Raw genomic sequence first — 17,701 nt, forward strand, 5'->3', positions numbered from 1 at the left:
TTTGTGTTTTTTGCTTTTTTTTTTCCTCTCAAGTTCTACATGTTATATCCTTATCAAGATTCAAAGTATTTCTGACACAACCCCAAAAAAATCTCTGTGAATCAAACTAAAATAAAATGAAGTGCCTTCACAATTACCTTCACATGTTTTTAGGTCTGGTGTGTATACAAATCCTTTGGGACAAGTGCAGGTGAAACTCCCAGGGGTATTTCTGCATTGCCCATTGTCACAAAGCAGCATGTTCAGTGCACATTCATCAATGTCTGTAATGAAAATCAACATTTTTTTTACAAAAGGAAACATTCCTGGACTAGAAGCCAAGACAAAATTCCCCTCCTCACAGCCACATTTTATTACATTTTGTGTATGTGGAGACAAGGAAATAAAAGGGAGACAGAGAATACTCATACACATGCCTTGCACTGTTTTCCAAAAACACTAAATAGATTTCTAGACTTTTTAGTAAACAACAGACTTGGAATTATTTCAAATGGAAATGACCACTCCAATACTGAAGACCCCACTTCCTTCACCTTCCTTCTTCATGAAAACTTGTTAAAATAATGGAAACAGTAAGTTATATGAATTCAAACCGCACAAATATTACCTAGAGAAAAATTAATGTTTTTGTTTTGCTTTTAAATAGGGAAAATGCCCCAAAAAGCTTCTTTGTTGAGCTTTTCCCATGCTTTACTATTTAGGAGGCTATTTTGCTTTCATAAGTGCTCATACTTTCCTTCTACATGAATTCATAATATGTGACAGCCGCAGCACTGTTTAAAATAAAGCTGGGAATCACATTTTTGTCTTGCCTTTATTGTGGAATAGCTCTACGCAGTCTCTTGATTCCCTGAACAACAGCCCCCACACTCATGAAAAAAAATGAGATGATTGGTTTGGAAAGATTTGCTGGTCATCCTGGTCCTTAAATCACCATTTTTCCAAGTCTGCTCTGACTGTCTTAGATGTTATGGTTAATAAGGCCAATGTGAGTCTACACTTGTTTCAGAGTTGAAAATTTTCAATAGAAATGCCAGTGCAAAATTTCAAGAGCCCTTAGGAAATCTTTGGAAGAGCTGTGGTCATGAGAGAGAAGTTGCAAGAAGGTGGCAATGGGCCATGAATGGCAGGTGAAGATCAGGAGAGACTCTGAGAGCAGACAGGAACAATTGACTAAGTCAGAGAGGCCTCAGAAAGTGTTGAGAGATGGGAAAACTCAGAGGGTCAGCTCAGCAGCTGGGAACAGCAGAAGTGCTAGGAAAAGCAGGGAGATTTGCAGAATAAAGCAGACCATGTGGGAAGCTTCACAGGAGTTCAGAAAAATTGAGAGAGGGCCAGGTAGAACATTATGGAGGAATGGGAAACAGCTGTGATAGAGCATGGATGTGGGCTGCAGCAGGGTGGGCTGGGGAGCAGCTGGAAAAGTCACAGATGGATGGGGAGAAGAGAAGGGATGCCATAAGCTAGAGGTAGACTCTGAAATGGGACATGGATAATCAAAGCCAAAGCAGCAAATGGGAAAATGGGATAAATTACATCATGACTTTTATCAAAGATCAACTCAGATTTTTTTATTTTTTTTTAACGAGATAGTGGATAGTTTAGACTGGAATAACAGAGATGACTTTAGCTATTTAGATTTAAATAGAGAATACAGAACCAAAATAAAATTATTATGTAAGCTGAAGACAACAGGAAGAAACTTTTGAACTTTAAGGTGGATTCAGATCTGGCTGAAGGAGAGATTACAGTAGGTTATATTAAAAAAGAGAGTCATCACAATGGAGAGATGATATTAGCAATGTTTTTCAAGGATGAGTCATGGTTCTATTCATTGCCATGTAGAAATAAAAAATGAATTGCATCAAAAACTATGGACAACACTACACTGGAAGTTATTGCTAACACAGACAATCATGCAATTCTTTCAATCGTGCAATTCAATTAAGCTTGACAATGTAAGAAAAATAAAATACAGTCACCAATGTTTGAAAACTTTGGGGCCAGTAACAATAACATGCTTTAAAACAAAACTCATAAACTGAAGGCAATAGAGGAGAGAGAGCTCTGAGTGTATCTTCCAGTTAGAGGCTGACTTTAATCCCCAAGTATAACATGTTTTAGAAAAGAGTAATTCACTCCAAAATCAGTTCAGGTAGGACTTTTCTAGGGGCGATGGAGAAGTGCTGGCACCACTGTTTAAGACATTGGTTGGACCTCATCAGAAGACTGTATAATGGTTGGATCAGTTGTATGCAATACAAAGCTGTAGTCTTTGCTTTTATGAAATGACCGAATTCATTAATTTGGATAGTCGTTTATGCAACAGAGTTTGAGAAGGGATACGATGATTCTTTAGAAATACTTTGGGGATAAGTGCTGACACATGGTGCTATGTCAAAGGATAATATTAGTACAACATCAACTGGTCATAAAATGGTCACAACTTTTAACAGGAGCCTAGAAGAAATTTGTAACCAATTGTATAAAGACATTCTGGAACAATGCACCAATGCAGGAGTGGAAGAAAGGAATTTGAAACTTTTTAAGTAATGTGCTTTTGATGGTTCTGTTAAGTGGAACAAGACAATTCACAGAACTAAAATTTCTAATAGGAGTCTGTAGGTATCTGACCTTTTCTTTCAACATCCTTGACAGCATGAGAAGAGGCTGAACTACTATTTATTTGAATTCTTTTAATCTCATACTGCAGTGCTTCTGGTGTTGTTCCTGTAGAGGTGACCAATTTATTTCACTTTTTCTGTGATGAAAAATTTGGCTTTTTTTTTTTTTCTCACTTGCACAGCACAGGAAATAAGCCATAGCTAGAGACAGCATACAGAGTCTGCTAGTGCTTTCATCAATTTTCCTGCATCTGACCAGTAAACTCAGCCCTGTCAGAAAGTTGAAAGGGAATTTTCCCCAAAGTCAGAACTGGTGGAAATCACAGAAGCTTTCTGTAGCATATGGTATACTCATCTTCTTAAGATCTATTATAAGTTTTACATAAATACCCTGCTCTTGGAGGGACCTACCACACTGGTGATCCTAGATCTCTCCCATGGTGCACTGCAATAGCAGGATCCAGCTGCTTTTTATTTGGAGAAACAGTGGTGCCATGGAGCACATATTTAAGGGACTTATCTGAACTGCCAGCAATTCAGGTCATTGGTAGCAATGGTCATTTACACTTTTACACCGGAGGACTTTATAAGCAATGTAAAGCACCAAAGCACCAAAATTAAACCAATAAAATTTAGCAAAAACATCCAGAAGAGCAGCTACTGCATCTGATGAAACACTGAAGAAAATGGCAAAGAAGGATACACACAAGCAAACTTCAAAATGAAAAATAAGACATTTCATACCAATGCAGTTTTTCCCAGTTGAATCCACTTCATACCCAGGGTTACAAATACATTTGTATGTTCCATGCAGATTCTCACACCTTCCATTGGGACAGAGATCAGTATCCAGTAAGCACTCATTAATATCTACATAAATGTTTAAAAAAAAAAAAAAAGTCAATTGTTGAGAACTGTGGAGGTTCCCCCTTTTCATTCTCCAAACTAGAATAAGATATATTTTCAATATCACTAACATTGGCCATTCCATATTTTTAATCATGTAGTTCTGATTAGCAAATTCACACCTAAATATTCATGTTCAAGACAAAAAAATATCCCTTTTACACTGATTTAAGACCATTTCTAGCCCACAAACATTTTAAAAACTTGCAACTGTAGATACAAACTGGGCTCTTATGTTTATAGATGCACAGGTACTAATAGCACCCCATATTCATATTCTCTGATTCACAGCATTTCCAGATGTCATCACTCCCGAGAGCATGAACATCCTTCCCTTCTGAATGCTCTTCCCTCTCTGCTGGCAGCAATTCTATTAGTGAGTATTGACTGACATAAGGTTTGCAATTTCAGTTGTACAACTACAAAGCTGTGATTGTAATCATCTGTTCCTTCTTTGTAATTATCAACCAAGGTCTGTTAGCCAGGTATTTGTGAGTGAGATGAAAATACATGAGCAAGCTCAACGTTCAACATGGCTTTATTCTTCAGGTCAATTTCAATTAAAAACTGTAAATATGACTTACAGATAAGATTTCTAAGTCATGTATGTAATGACACTATTCACAGATTTGCCACTATTCTATAACAGCACTCACATACATTGAATGGCATAAAAAGAGAGGGCACACTGATGAAATGGCATGCTCCACTTATTTTATCCTAAATTCATCTATTCTTCTGTTGCAAACATCCACCTAGATAAGCCTTCCTCCCACTCTTTCCAGCCATCATCCCACCCAGCGTGTCTAACTAATCAAGGATATCAAAGTCATGCTTTCAGCCAGAACTTCCATATTTTGAAACTACATAAGGTGATCTTACCATTTCCTCCTGCTGTCATGCCAGTTCCACTACTGCACAGAGCCTGATATTCAGCTGGAAAAAATATGAAAATACTTACTGGCATACTCTTTCTCAGCTCATTGCTTTCAGCTTCATCATTTACAATATGCCAATTAATTACTCCAATTAAATAACATGCCTTTCAATTCCAAACACATGAATATCCTCCCAATGTTCTGAACCTGTGAAACATTTTAGCAGATTCGGGGTCTGCATCTGCTGATGAAGATGAATGAGTAAAAACTTCGAATGCTGAACCAAGGCATTAAGGAATAGACATGAGCTTCATCATGACCTTCCTACATAAATAAATCATAACGTCTTCACAGCAAGATTCTCCAGTATTCATACGTCCCAGTCCTTGCTCAAAGTGCACGCTCAAAGTGATTGAAAAACAGAAAAAGTTTTCCCATAAATCTAGACCATATTTAACTCCATTTAGTAGGAGCGTCTGCAAATCAAGAATCTGCTATCCTTAAAAAAAAAAAAAGTATCAAATTTTCTCAAATGTTTCAGTGAATGGTGGGTTCAAGTCCTTTTGAGTTCAGACCACTTGACAGAGGAAGCTAAACAACCACATCCACATCAGGACTACCTGTAAACAGATAGGTCAGTGTTTTTCAATACAGTTGCACTTTATGAACAGTCAAAATAGAATGGTTTGGGTTGGAAGGGACCTTAAAGATCATCTAATTCCAACTCCCCTGCCACGGGAGGGGACACCTCCCACTAGACCAGGTTGCTCAAAGCCCCAACCAACCTCATCTTAAACACTTCCCAGGTATGGGGAATCCACAGGGCAACCTGTTCCAGTGCCTCACCACCCTCATAGTAAGGAATTTCTTCTGACTATCTAATCTAAATCTACCCTCTTTTAGTTTAAAGACATTACTCCTTGTAAAATAATTACACTACTGTTAAAAAACATTTTTATATTTATTGAACAGCTCTTTTCTCTTCAAGAAAATCATATGCAAAACACCTCCCAGTCGTATCATAATCAGCAGGTTAATATGAATTCAGAAGGCTGTACACTTAACAGATTTTCTGACTTGTAAAATGAACTGATAAGTGGAATCAATTCACCCAAAATCAACTGTTACAAGGATATTCTGCATTACACAGTTTACAACGGGACTTTGCAAGAGAAAGGACCTAATCCTGGGCAAACCATATACGTCTACATTGTGCCCAAAGGGATTCAATATCCATGTAGATACACACACAGCACATACTGCTGCTTGAATCAATTAATCACTGCCAACTTATGTGAAAGCAGACCTGCTCTGGACATGCATCAGCACAACTATTATTCTCAAATGGTAGGAACTTCTGCAGAGAGTTTCTGAAGAGAACAGAGCAACAAGTGTCTTCCTTTCAGGAATTCTTTTAAATTTCTCTGATGCAATGCTACTCTGTAAAAAAATTTCTCCTTTCTTCTCCAAGTCAACTCCCAAAGAAATGCTGCACTTCACCCTTTGTGAGATGGCTTTTTTTTTTTGTTTTAAACAGCTGAGAAGGTGGGCAAAACAACACAAGAAAAATAGCTTCCACATGTGTAAATGTTCTGTTAAAGTAATTAAAATATAAAACAGAAGTCAATGATACAGAGTCCAACATTTAAATCCAAAGATTTCAACTCTACTGTACAGAAAGAAGGGCCTATTGATTTGAACAGAGGCTGCTGGAAAGGCTCCTTCCTATTCTGCTAACATTCCCATGGTGTTTTGCTATTCTAAATAACATGGCACATTATAAAATGGTGGCAGCAAGCTCTTGCTGAAGAGCTCTGATCAGCTCAACAAGCCTAATCTGTTCCAATTGCTCATGTCTCTAATGCTTTTCATAAAGCTATCAGTTAAAACTGAGATTTAAAATACATTTCTGGCCTACAAAGCAGGTACCAAGTTAGTCTGAGATGCTTTAGAACTACTTATCAAATGGCTTATTTAGTTTATATGCAACAACAAATTTGCTGAGTGCAAAGAATCACTTGACAAAGTTGTGCTTCAAACTATCACCCTGCAGTCACCTCCACAAAACCAGAGTCTCTTTATTTATTGGCTTCAGGACAAGGACTGCGTCAGCATAGTCTTCTTGGAAGAAGTGCTTGCCTAAAAGCAGATTCTGCCCATGAGAATGATTAGGATTGCTGTCTTGCCAGAGTGCAACTATGTTCCAGACAACAACGCTTGGTGGGGATTTTGCTGAGAGACTCAAATATTCTCAACCGTCTTAATCGGGCTTTTGTTTTGCCCTGACTATCCAAAGTCTAGTTACTGTATAAACAATTTCAGACCACTGGGGTGATACAGAATTCAGACAGCAAATATGTGACTGACAGGTGTACAAAAGGATTTGAATGCATGAATTACTCAAGATGGTTCCATTAATGATTTGAGATCAAAATTATACTTTTAGTAATCCACATCTATCAAAGCAGGGTTTTGTGTGTGACAATCTGTTTTCATGTGTGTAATGACTTTCAATCAGATATTGGCATTTACTGTTACCTCAAAAAATTCTCTCCTATGCTATTCCAATATTCAAAATAGCAGATTGCTCAAAATACTTAACATGTTGTATGACAACATAATTCTCCGGTTTTTAGATGGGATGTTAACACAAAGCTGTATTTTACCTTCCTAAAAACAGCTTATTGACATAAAGCTTACATTAGAATAAGTACCAGTAAATATTCCATACCTGAATTTTGTGCTGGACAGGGTTGACAAGGCTCCCCAAAGGCATAGTCAGTGCTGGCACAACAACATTCCGATTTTGTAACTGCACCGGTTAATGGTCTCACACATTGCCCTCTCTTGTAGCCACCATAGCACGTGCTTCGCATATGTGTATCTGAAAAAAGAAATCCCTCTTAATCCTATCATTATCAACTATAGTGCCATAAGTTACAACAGCTATTAAATATAGCTTGGTTGTCATAAACACTGTGAAATAGCTGTCAAAACAAAACATTTTTCACCATTTCCCTATGCTTCTCAACCACCTATACCCTCACTGTACTCAGGACAGGAAATTCTTCCTCATGCTCCTTTGAGTTCAGACACACAAACTAGTTACCATATTTAATGACTTAACAAATGAACTACAGAAACTGTTACTATGGGCTCTAACATGCAGAAAATGTAAATGTGTAATGCATTAGCTTAGAACTCTTTTATTGACCGTATAATGCATTTTAAATTCCCACTTCCTTTGCAACAAAAGTACAGAAACAATTACTATAGCTCTTTTGACCACAGCTACTCTGTCAACTGGGATAAATCAACTACATATCTGAGCAAAATTTAGTGAAAAATCCATATTTTCATGGCTTCTGAATGTTAAAAGAGGTTTCCCTAATGACAATACTTGTGGCACGTTACTGAGATGGCTTTTTAAAGGCAAGTTGTCAACTGAGGGACTGGGGGCAAACATTAAAATATCAGAACACCTTATTTTTCTGCATTTTTGCATTACTGCCTTTCAGAATACTCAGAGATGAAACCTTACAATTTCTGAGTGTACCATTAGTTTTCTGTTGTTGTTTACCTTTTCAGGATCATAGTTGACATTTCTCACTTTTTAAAAACTGGCTGATAATGGCCATCAGACATATTATAATTTTAAAATCAAAGATCTCAAACCTCCTTCATTTAATAAGAAATAGATGGAAGTAGAAAAATTGATATGTCCCACTTTAAAAAGAGATGAACGCCTAACTAAATCTTTAGGCTTGGTGAAAAAATGAAGTAATCTAGACTGACAAAAACCAGGCAGATTCTCACCTGCTCAAAACTGATAGAGTATCACTCATCCCCAACAGCACTATGCTATATAGTCTACCTGAACTTGTAATTTGGCCCACACATTTTTTACCTTTAAACACAAACAGAAAGAAAAAAGAGTAAAATGGGCATCAACGTAAATATTCCAGAACCCACTAATCCATTAAAATATAGTAAATTCTACATTCAAATTCCAATCTGTCTATCACTTTAACATTAATGCCTTAACATTGGTTGTGACTCGCCTCACATCGAGCTTGTCTTACCAACACAAACACGTCCATCCAGTCCTACTGCAAGGCCAGGGAAGCATTCACATCTGAAAGAACCATCAGTGTTCACACAGCGCCCGTTCATGCATATTCCAGCTGTCTCACACTCATCGATGTCTGTTGGAGAACAGAATGAGCTTTATTAGAAATTAAGTTACATAGAGTTTGATGCTTGGCTGAAACTTGCATTTGTGCAGCCTATTTTCAGCTGAAACTTGCATTCACAGCTGCTTTCAATGCATCTTATAGAAAAATATCAAATGAAAATGGAAACTAGTTCAAATAAAGGTCTTTTTAAGAATAATGATTAATTAATTCTGTAAAACAAAAGAAGAAAATTTAAAATTCAGGAGAAATAACAACAAAACAGAACAATTTGATTCTCTCAGGATTTTCCTGCTGCTCAGAGGTCTACACTTTCCCAACTTGTTCCCAAGGGGTACATATTCCAAAATAAGGGTCATTCAAGCAAAAACATAACAGAGGAATGAGGAAACTGTGACTGCTAAGACAAAGGACTTCTGTAGTGCGCAACTGCGTATTCCCTTTCTGTGTTAACAGTTAGTTTGCACTGTAAGAAATCAGCCCAGATTGCAAATTGAATCTCTCATACCCTCACCCTGCTCCCCGCAGGAATCAGGAATGCTTTCATAAGGACACCAAAGAATTTCCCTTCCTCCTGCTGTGGGTTCAGTTTTTGGAAGCTCATCTGAATGTTCACAGGCAGACCCTTCCTGCACATAGCATCTTTCTGGTTATCTGCATGACAATTACTTTTTTCCCTATCAGATGCTCATTATAGCCCATTTTATACACTTTTAATGGATAGACTACACTCCAGTCTTGAAAGAAACTTCCTAATGATTTGAGCACCAAGGAATTGCCAAGCACTAGCTATCATCTTTGCCCAACAATAGTACACTAAACGATAAGGCCCTTAGCAGTGAAATACAACAGTAAAACCTCATAATATTGGACTATCACAAAGGGATGTCAAATTAGAAAAAAAAATTTATAGTCTTCCTGTCCTAATAGTAAGATCATTCTCTAGACACAGAGATCATGCCATTATATTATAAGTGATTAAGAAAAGGAGTGTTTAAAATATTGTTTGGAAGTATGTATAACCTTTGTAGAATAATCACTTCATAACAACTCTCCGTAACATATACAAAAGACAGTGTGTGTGTGACAATTTCCTTTTTTTCTGACCTTAAAAGGGCAAATTGAGAGTGAAACACCTCTATGTTTTACTTAGTTTGTGTTGTTTGGCATAAAACATGGCTTGTATGATCCAAGATTCCTTTTTCAAACTGCATTTTAAAATAGAAGTTATAGTTGAGTATATGGGCTCAATTCATTTCAACTTCATCCTGCAATCTTTTGTTCTGTTTCAGGCAAATTTTAAATGCTTTTCCCTCTTTAAATGTCATCCTTACTCAGTGTAAGTAAAACTGAGTCAGGAATTCAATGTATGTCCGTATTATTTAAAGGTGCAGACAGTTTTTGCTAAACAATAATGAACTCCTTGGACAGATACATGTTCTCCAAAAATAAAAAATAAAAAAATTAAAAACACGTTCCTTTTGTAAGGTTACTTACAGAAACAGAAAGGCAAAATTGCCTTTTTTCTTTTTTTTTTTTTTATTGTTAAGAAATTGTAAAGTAGTAAGGGATGAAATGTGCAATGTGTTTTGTTTTACACTCATTTACAAATGTGTCTAAAATACTGTCATTGGTGTTTTATAGAAAGGTACACTTGGTCACTCAGCATTGCAGAGGTAGCTGAAACTTTGGCTCCAGTGAAAAAGAGGCAAAAATCCTCTGCTTTTACCAGGGCCGGGATTCCACCGAGTAAATCAACTGCACATGCAGGCATACAGTCCAAATTTCTAACCCTGACAAGGCTCCGCCGTCCTCTGTGGTAAAAGCCGCCATTTTGACAACTTCAGAAATACTTTTCTGACGTTTGCCCGAATACCTCAACCTGGTTCTGGAAAACAACCTAATAGATTCATTCTCCATGTCCAATCGGTTTTTGCCTTTTCTGCTTAGCTTGCTCAGTAGTGCCAGCTGGGTACACTAAGTCCTCTAATTTTAACCAGGAAAAATTTACTCAGACTACTAAACTCCCACTTCCAGTTGCCTTGCAAGAGCTTTCAATAATGCTTTAAACCTCTGCCTGGCTGATCTAAGTATTTCTGAAAAAGCTTCAGCAAATCATCAGTGGAAGAACCTAATGGTGAAAAAGTTTAATAGGTCTTGTATTACAGGGAATACACAAGACTGTGGTGTAACATTCTTTTTTGGCATGTTACTTCATAAAGCCTGAGTGGAATTTTTACCAGACAGCCAAGCACATGCCCTGTACTTATACTTAAATTCCAGTTTTATGGAACTGTCAATTACAGTATTCCTAACTTTGGGTTAGAAATTTTTCCTAACATTTCCAAATTCAGCTTACAATGCATCAAATGAGATGTTTATAGGAGTAACGTGTTTCACACTGCAATTCTTGTATTCCTTTGTTGATCTCCTGAAGAATTTGGCAAAAATACTTGTCAATTCCATATCAAAATTGCTCAGGCAGGTAGCCAATTTGCTGCAGAAACATCAGTTTGTGCATACACACATTCCCAATATGTGTGAGCACTAACTGCATGTTTAAGCTTGTGTAAGATCTTCATGCATTCGCTTCACAAACAAATTCAGGATACACAGTGTGAAAGATGAGTGTTTCAGAACCTAACTGTTTTATAAGACAGAAATTATTTACTCTGCACTTGTGGTATATACAGAGAGGACTCTACAAGGATAGACACTAAAATGTACAAGGAAAAGACATTATTAAGGATCGATTTTAAACTTTTATTAATGTGACTAGAGACATTTACCAGAGAGTTGTGCTCATTCTAGCCACTACTTTCTCCTGGGAATTTCATGATGCTTTGGGCGAGTGGAAGGAGGAGACACATATGGGAATTTGGGAATACGTGCACTTTGGGTGTCAATGTCTCAAAATCTGGTTTGATTTTCACCCAATAGCAATTTCATACTTAATGAATGTTTGCATGCTCGTTCATAGAGAACAAGGCTTACTGTAAGTGTTGAAAAGCAGTGGGAGAAATCCTTATTTTACTATAACATCTGTTCCAACTTCCAGTAGAAATCAGTTGAGTTGCCTGCAATTTTGGATAATTTTCAAATATTCTCCCTTTGATGCACAGAAGTAACATTTCTCTAGGGCCAGAAACCCCTTTTTGGCTGTATCCATAGTCCTGTTTGGCCAGGAGGCATGTAAGAGAGGCTGTGAAGTCAAGTATCCCAAGTTTGATTTTGAAAGAGTCGAAGCAATTTATGTACCAGTTTCTTGGATGGCATTTCAGTGAACAGACTGATGTAAAAAACATAAATAAATAAAACCAACCAACCAATCAACAAACAAAACCCATCAACAACAACAAAACGCCATACCAAAAGGTGATCAAGGCACAAAACAAGACAAGTTTTTGGGCTGAGCTTTCATGAGTTAGTCACATCCCTGCTAATGACACAGAGAGCAGCCAGCAAGTGGTCTTTGGGAACAAGACTGTCTGACGTGCCAAGGCCTGATAGGCATTGAACTCTTCCCTGCCAAGTCTGAGGCCAAGTTTCATTGCCTTCCCACACACAGACTAGCTTGAAAATAAGCCTTGGCAAAGTGCAGACATACACCCACTATTTGGAAAACAGGTAAGAATGTAAATACAGCTGATTGCTGTTAAGTGTGTGAAAGCTGCTGCCAATGCAGACAGTAGCTTGTAAGCTAATGGGACACATGTTCAGATCCATGCATTTTTTTCATCTGAGAAATTAAAGGACAACTTATTCTCCCAATCAAAACTATCCTATTATGAAGCAAGAATGGGGTCTCCTCTTGTTATAATAGATGAATCCCCTGCCTGAAAGCTGGGTAGCCCTGGTTTGCACATTTAGTGCAAAAGGTACCAAATGCAAGAGAATTTCTGGATGTTTTACCAATAAATCGTTGTCCTAGTTTGGATCCAAAGTCTAAGTCTAGGTACCATGCATCTCAGATCTAAGACCTGTACAGTGTTCAAGAAGCAAAAGGATCCAGAGAAATTCACCTTTAATGTCAGTAACTCTCAAAAACAAATTAATTCAAACATTTAATTTTGTAACTGGTCCACAAGATGCTGCTGTATAATCCAGTGTTCTTTTTTGGGTTTTGTTTTGTTTGTTTTTTTAATTTACTGAAGTGTAAATACTTTAATTACCTTGATTCCTAGAGCTGAAAGATTTAAAATTTTTTCTAAAGAAAAATCCTAAGTAACTTGGCACAGCATTTGCTTATTCCTTATTTCAGCTTCTGTAAGTAACTTGGCACAGCACTTGTTTGTTCCTTATTTCAACTTCTGGTTTGTGCCTATAAAACACACTGAAACACGAAGACTTATACACACAAAACTTGCAGTTCCTGATGGGACAGAACAGGAACTCTGATGACATAACTAGCAACAAAAAGACTGCAGTGTCTCCCACATGAGCTTTTGCTGAGCTAGTGCAGCAAACACCAAAGACAATCTTGCTGTGGTGCTCATGTCTGCATCTCGGTCACAAGGGGTACTGCACACTTCTTGGAGATACTGTATTGACTGGAGACACCCAGGCAGGAATGGGAGACAGACCCCAGGAAGGCCAGCATGTTTGGGTGGTCAAAGGCAGAAAACTTGAAAATGCCAAGCACAAGAAGTGAGATATACTGGAGTCAAACTGCAGAAGACCTCATAGGCAAAAAAAAAAAGTTTAACTAGGTCAGATCACACAGTTGTTGATCAAAAAATATTTCCCACTGGTTGGTTAGGGCTGCTGCTCAGCACTTTGAAGAAGACTGAGTGCTGTCTTGCACAATAACAAATCATTCTAGCTAATTAAAAAAGCATATCTGATGAGAACTCTGCCCAGTGTTTCTTGTCCCCAAGGATCACTGTAAGGAAATTAAAGCTACAAGAGGAATATAACTCTCATACTTTGGGAATCCATCAGTTATTGTGCTTACCTCTGCAATAGCGTCCATCAGATGCTAACTGGAACCCTGGTTTACAAATGCATTTAAAACTGCCGTCCTCATTGATGCACATCCCATTCAGGCACATATTCCTTATGCTGCATTCATCCATATCTGAAAATGCACATAACAGATGTAATCCTTATACTGTTTACATAAAAGAACCCCTACTAATTATATCCAAAAGGTAAACCTTAATTTCCTTCTTGGTTGTCAGGGGTACATGATAAATGGGAACATACAGTGGGACGTAGTGCACTGTCCTAGAGGATGCATGAAAGCAGTAACTCCAGTTTTTCATAATGAATAGTTAACATACAAAGGTATGCATACAAAAAAAGTAAAGAGAATGACAAAATAGATGAGAGACTGGACAGTTTAAGAACTGCCGGTTGGTAAAAACCTTTAAAAGGTTTTTAGAAAAAAAGGGGGTGGGAGGGATGCAATTGAAGAGAGCCTGCAATCTTGATGAAAATGGAAGCTAGGTTAGAAGCAGATTGCATTTGGAATGGCAAACATATTTTTATGTTACTAAGAACACCTGAAAGGGCAGGAGTGGATACCTGTGTTAAAAGTGAAAACTTCTGTAACCTCTGTTTTAAGATTTCCAGTGTGGGAGACTTCCCACCACTGCACTCAAGCATGCAGAAGCACATTGAACTCTGCTGCATTTTCATCATCAATTTCCATTTAAAATAAAACTCGCACCTTCCTGGATTCAGCATGACAGGTCACATAGGAGAGGTGCTTACTGGCTTCATGCTGGCATTATTCACTCTCTGACCTAATGGCACAGAATAAGAATTCAAATAAGAATAGCATATACTGCTATTCTGAACCCTGCACAGTCAGTCAGTCAGTCTCTCTCTCACGCAAAGGCAAGAAATTTCTGTGCTTGATTTGAGTAATATATTATGTGCTCTTAGTCTTTACTTCATGCTGGTGCAAATGAAATCAATTTTGGACATCACATACAAGAAAATCAGTACTATTTAGCAGTTTCATATAAAGGACTATACGCAGTTACATTGATGGATGGCACAGGGTCTTTACCAGTAAGTGTGTGCATATGTATTCCTAAGAACAAAACTCAATGCATTACAATGCCAGAGATGACACTGCTTCATAAGCGGATGCAACAGACATTCTGGCAACATGTGCAATGGAATTAAAAATGTTTTACCAGACTGCCGATGTCCTGGTTCTTATTACTATTAGCACATGGTATTTGGTGGAAAAGGAAGAAATCAGAATCAAGTGGTTTTTATTCCCAAAATATATTCATTTTCAAGTACCTTTAGTCAATATAGATCCATAATTAGATATTTAAAAACTAACTTATAGTGCTAAACTGTGTCTAAAAAAGAGTCAGGTAAAACAGTCTTAAAATGTCTGTCTCTACCAAGGATTAACAGAATCACTACGAGCACATAAAATCACTGGATCATAATGACATTACAATATATTCGGAATCATGCTATTTTCCTTAATATTGCAGCTGTCTTGGACAGATATTACACTTCTAGACATGGTGTGTTTTCTTTTTACTTACAGGCTAAGTCAGACAAAAATAATTTATGATTAAAAAAATCATGTATCTATCCCAACCAGGAATTTTGGCATTAAGTCTTTGAGCTGAATCACTGAGATAATATTCTGCCAAAAATGTTTCTAAGAACAGTGCTTGAAATTCCTTTAATGTATGAATAGATCATTGAGAACCCTCCCAAGGACCTTGGGAAGCATGATAAAGAACATTCTCCCCCTTCCCCCCCAACTTTGCTAAAGGTCTAGGAGGTAGGAACACATCAATTATGTTTACAAATTTTTCTTAAAAACAGATTTTATGGGTCAGCCCAGATTGCATCTGCATAAAACACACTGCTAGACACCCAGTTAGATCCCATAAAGTATGCTGTTAAACACACAGTAAAATTAGGCAGCATGTGACTTGTACTCCGTTTTAAAATGTACCACTCCCATCAAAGAAACTGCATTTTGCCATAGTGGTATGTGCTATTTCTCCTGCTGGACAGACATCCTGTTGAGGATTGCCAAGCCAAGGCTCCAGAACTGGCTGCAAAAGACAGTTTACTTGCCCTCCCAGATACAGCAAAAGGTATATAGAAATTTGATTCCTTGCTCCCCTCCATCCCCTCTCACCAAAGGTCCTTTTCTTTTTTATTGATGTGAATAACCGCTTGCAACTGTAATTACTAATATGGAGTAACTTCAGAAAAGTCTTACCTTCACAGTTTTTTCCATCAGCTGCCACTTGAAATCCAGCATTGCACACACAGTGAAAACTGCCATCTGTATTTATGCATCGTCCATTATTGCAGATACGACCATTCTGTAAACATTCATCAATGTCTGAAAGCCAAACAAAAAGAAAAATAATGTTTTAGGACTTTTCTTTTTTATACTCAAGCGGATTTTTTCCCATTTTTCTTCCCCCTAGGTTTTTAACCCTACATGGAAACAATATTCACCTGAGAAATAATTTATTTTGATTTCCATAACCAAATGCTACGGGTGTGGAAAATGTTTGCCAGCTTTAAATTTCAAGTTGCTGTGAAAGAATTTCAGTGAACATTACCCAGCAACTGGTTCAAACAAGAATCAGACCCATTTAACTGTTGTTGTTTGGTTTTGTCTGTTTTTTTTTGTTTTCCATTTTCATTCATCATTAAAATGCTTTTACTGAAATTTAACTTAAGAATAGCTAACTACTGAAGGAAAGACGGGAAGTTTGTTTTTTGATGCTGCTTTGTAAAGTAAGAGGAGAGTTTGAGACTTTCCCACCTCAGAAGATATTTCTCATGCTTACTTTATATTTGAAACATCAGCTCCTCATTTCCCTCTCTCTGCAGGAGATGCTTGGCAAATGCTTTGGAGGACCTGAACAGTGATATCACACAAGGCTGGCAGCTCTCCCTTGCCTCCAAACGAGGGGAGAGGAGATGCTGAGACAGACTGTCTAGACATTTTTCAGATTGCTCAGTGTTCTCCATCAAGGCCTGGACCATCTCCCAGAGATTCCTGCACACAGGGGACTCTGTTCACAGGGATTTCAACCAGCCTATGCAAATGCATCTATAGTACAATCACATCATCTTCCCAAATATTCTGTAGGTGCCTTTCCCCAAGCCCTCTCCACAGAAGGGCATTGCTGTGCTTGAGGAAGGAACAGAGGACAAGGAGTCCTCCTGAACAGTGCCCCTGCTCTCTAGACAGGTATCTGAGGGGAAACTTATGTCTCTTGAAATTGTAAACCTGAATTTGCCTTCCCAGCAGCATGGTACTTCTAGGAAGCTACTAAGAAAGCCCTTAAAATAACTGTTTTGCCAGCACGCAACCAGGCCAGCAGAGGCAAGAGCTGCTTAAGTGGCAGTGCCAGCTTGCACCCCTCTTGACATCCAGCAAAAGCGTACAGGCTTGATAAACCTCTTCGCAATTGATAAACAAGCATCATTGTTCAGTAATGCAGAAAGCGAGTTTTCTCTCTGCTCAGTCCCTTTTCCCCACTTTTGTGGCACTCAATTGTACCTGAGCCTGACTTTAGTTACTCTGCCAGCTTTCTTCCTTTGGGTAGGCTGAATGCTAAATCATCTCAAGATTTTTCTGGCCTTTTAGTTTTTAGAGTTTGTTAGGATCTCTACCTTCATGGATCTGATAGGGTAACAGTTTTACACTAAAAGAGAGTAGGTTTAGGTTAGACAGTAGGAAAAAATTCTTTAAGGTGAGGGTAATGAAGCACTGGAGCAGGCTGCCCAGAGAAGCTGCAGATGCCCCATTCCCTGCAAGGGTTCAAGGCCATGTTTGGATGGAGCTTTGGGCACCCTGGTCTGGTGGGAGGTGTCCCTGCCCGTGGCAGGGGAATTGGAACTAGATGATCTTTAAAGGTCCCTTCTGACCCAAACCTTTCTATGTTTCCATCTAAATCATGGTACAGGAAATTAACACAGAATTTTGGTGTTCTTTACATTCAGAAAGCTGACAGGAGACTCATCACTTGTTTCTGTTACCTTTAGAATTTTCTAATTGCGAAATATCATTGTGGATTTTTCTTTTTTCCTCAGGGAAACTTCTAAGACTCAAAGTTCCCCTCTCACTGAAATGTCTGCAATTGCTGCC

At 38.0% G+C, this 17,701-nt stretch overlaps 1 protein-coding gene across 3 annotated transcripts in view; it reads right to left on the bottom strand.

The window, feature by feature from the left end:
• Window positions 1–17,701, bottom strand: part of FBN1 (fibrillin 1) — a 157,676-nt gene that overhangs the window by 64,995 nt on the left and 74,980 nt on the right. For all 3 annotated transcript variants that reach the window (XM_083850113.1, XM_083850114.1, XM_083850115.1), the window contains 7 exons: window positions 15,812–15,937; window positions 13,556–13,678; window positions 8,491–8,613; window positions 7,140–7,292; window positions 4,413–4,466; window positions 3,369–3,494; window positions 138–263 (listed from right to left, as the gene is read on the bottom strand). In XM_083850113.1, the coding sequence (XP_083706239.1) occupies window positions 138–263; window positions 3,369–3,494; window positions 4,413–4,466; window positions 7,140–7,292; window positions 8,491–8,613; window positions 13,556–13,678; window positions 15,812–15,937 (831 nt within the window). The remainder of the gene's footprint in view (window positions 1–137; window positions 264–3,368; window positions 3,495–4,412; window positions 4,467–7,139; window positions 7,293–8,490; window positions 8,614–13,555; window positions 13,679–15,811; window positions 15,938–17,701) is intronic.

The sequence above is a fragment of the Anser anser genome (assembly GCF_964211835.1).
Source record: "Anser anser genome assembly, chromosome: 10".
Taxonomy (NCBI): domain Eukaryota; kingdom Metazoa; phylum Chordata; class Aves; order Anseriformes; family Anatidae; genus Anser; species Anser anser.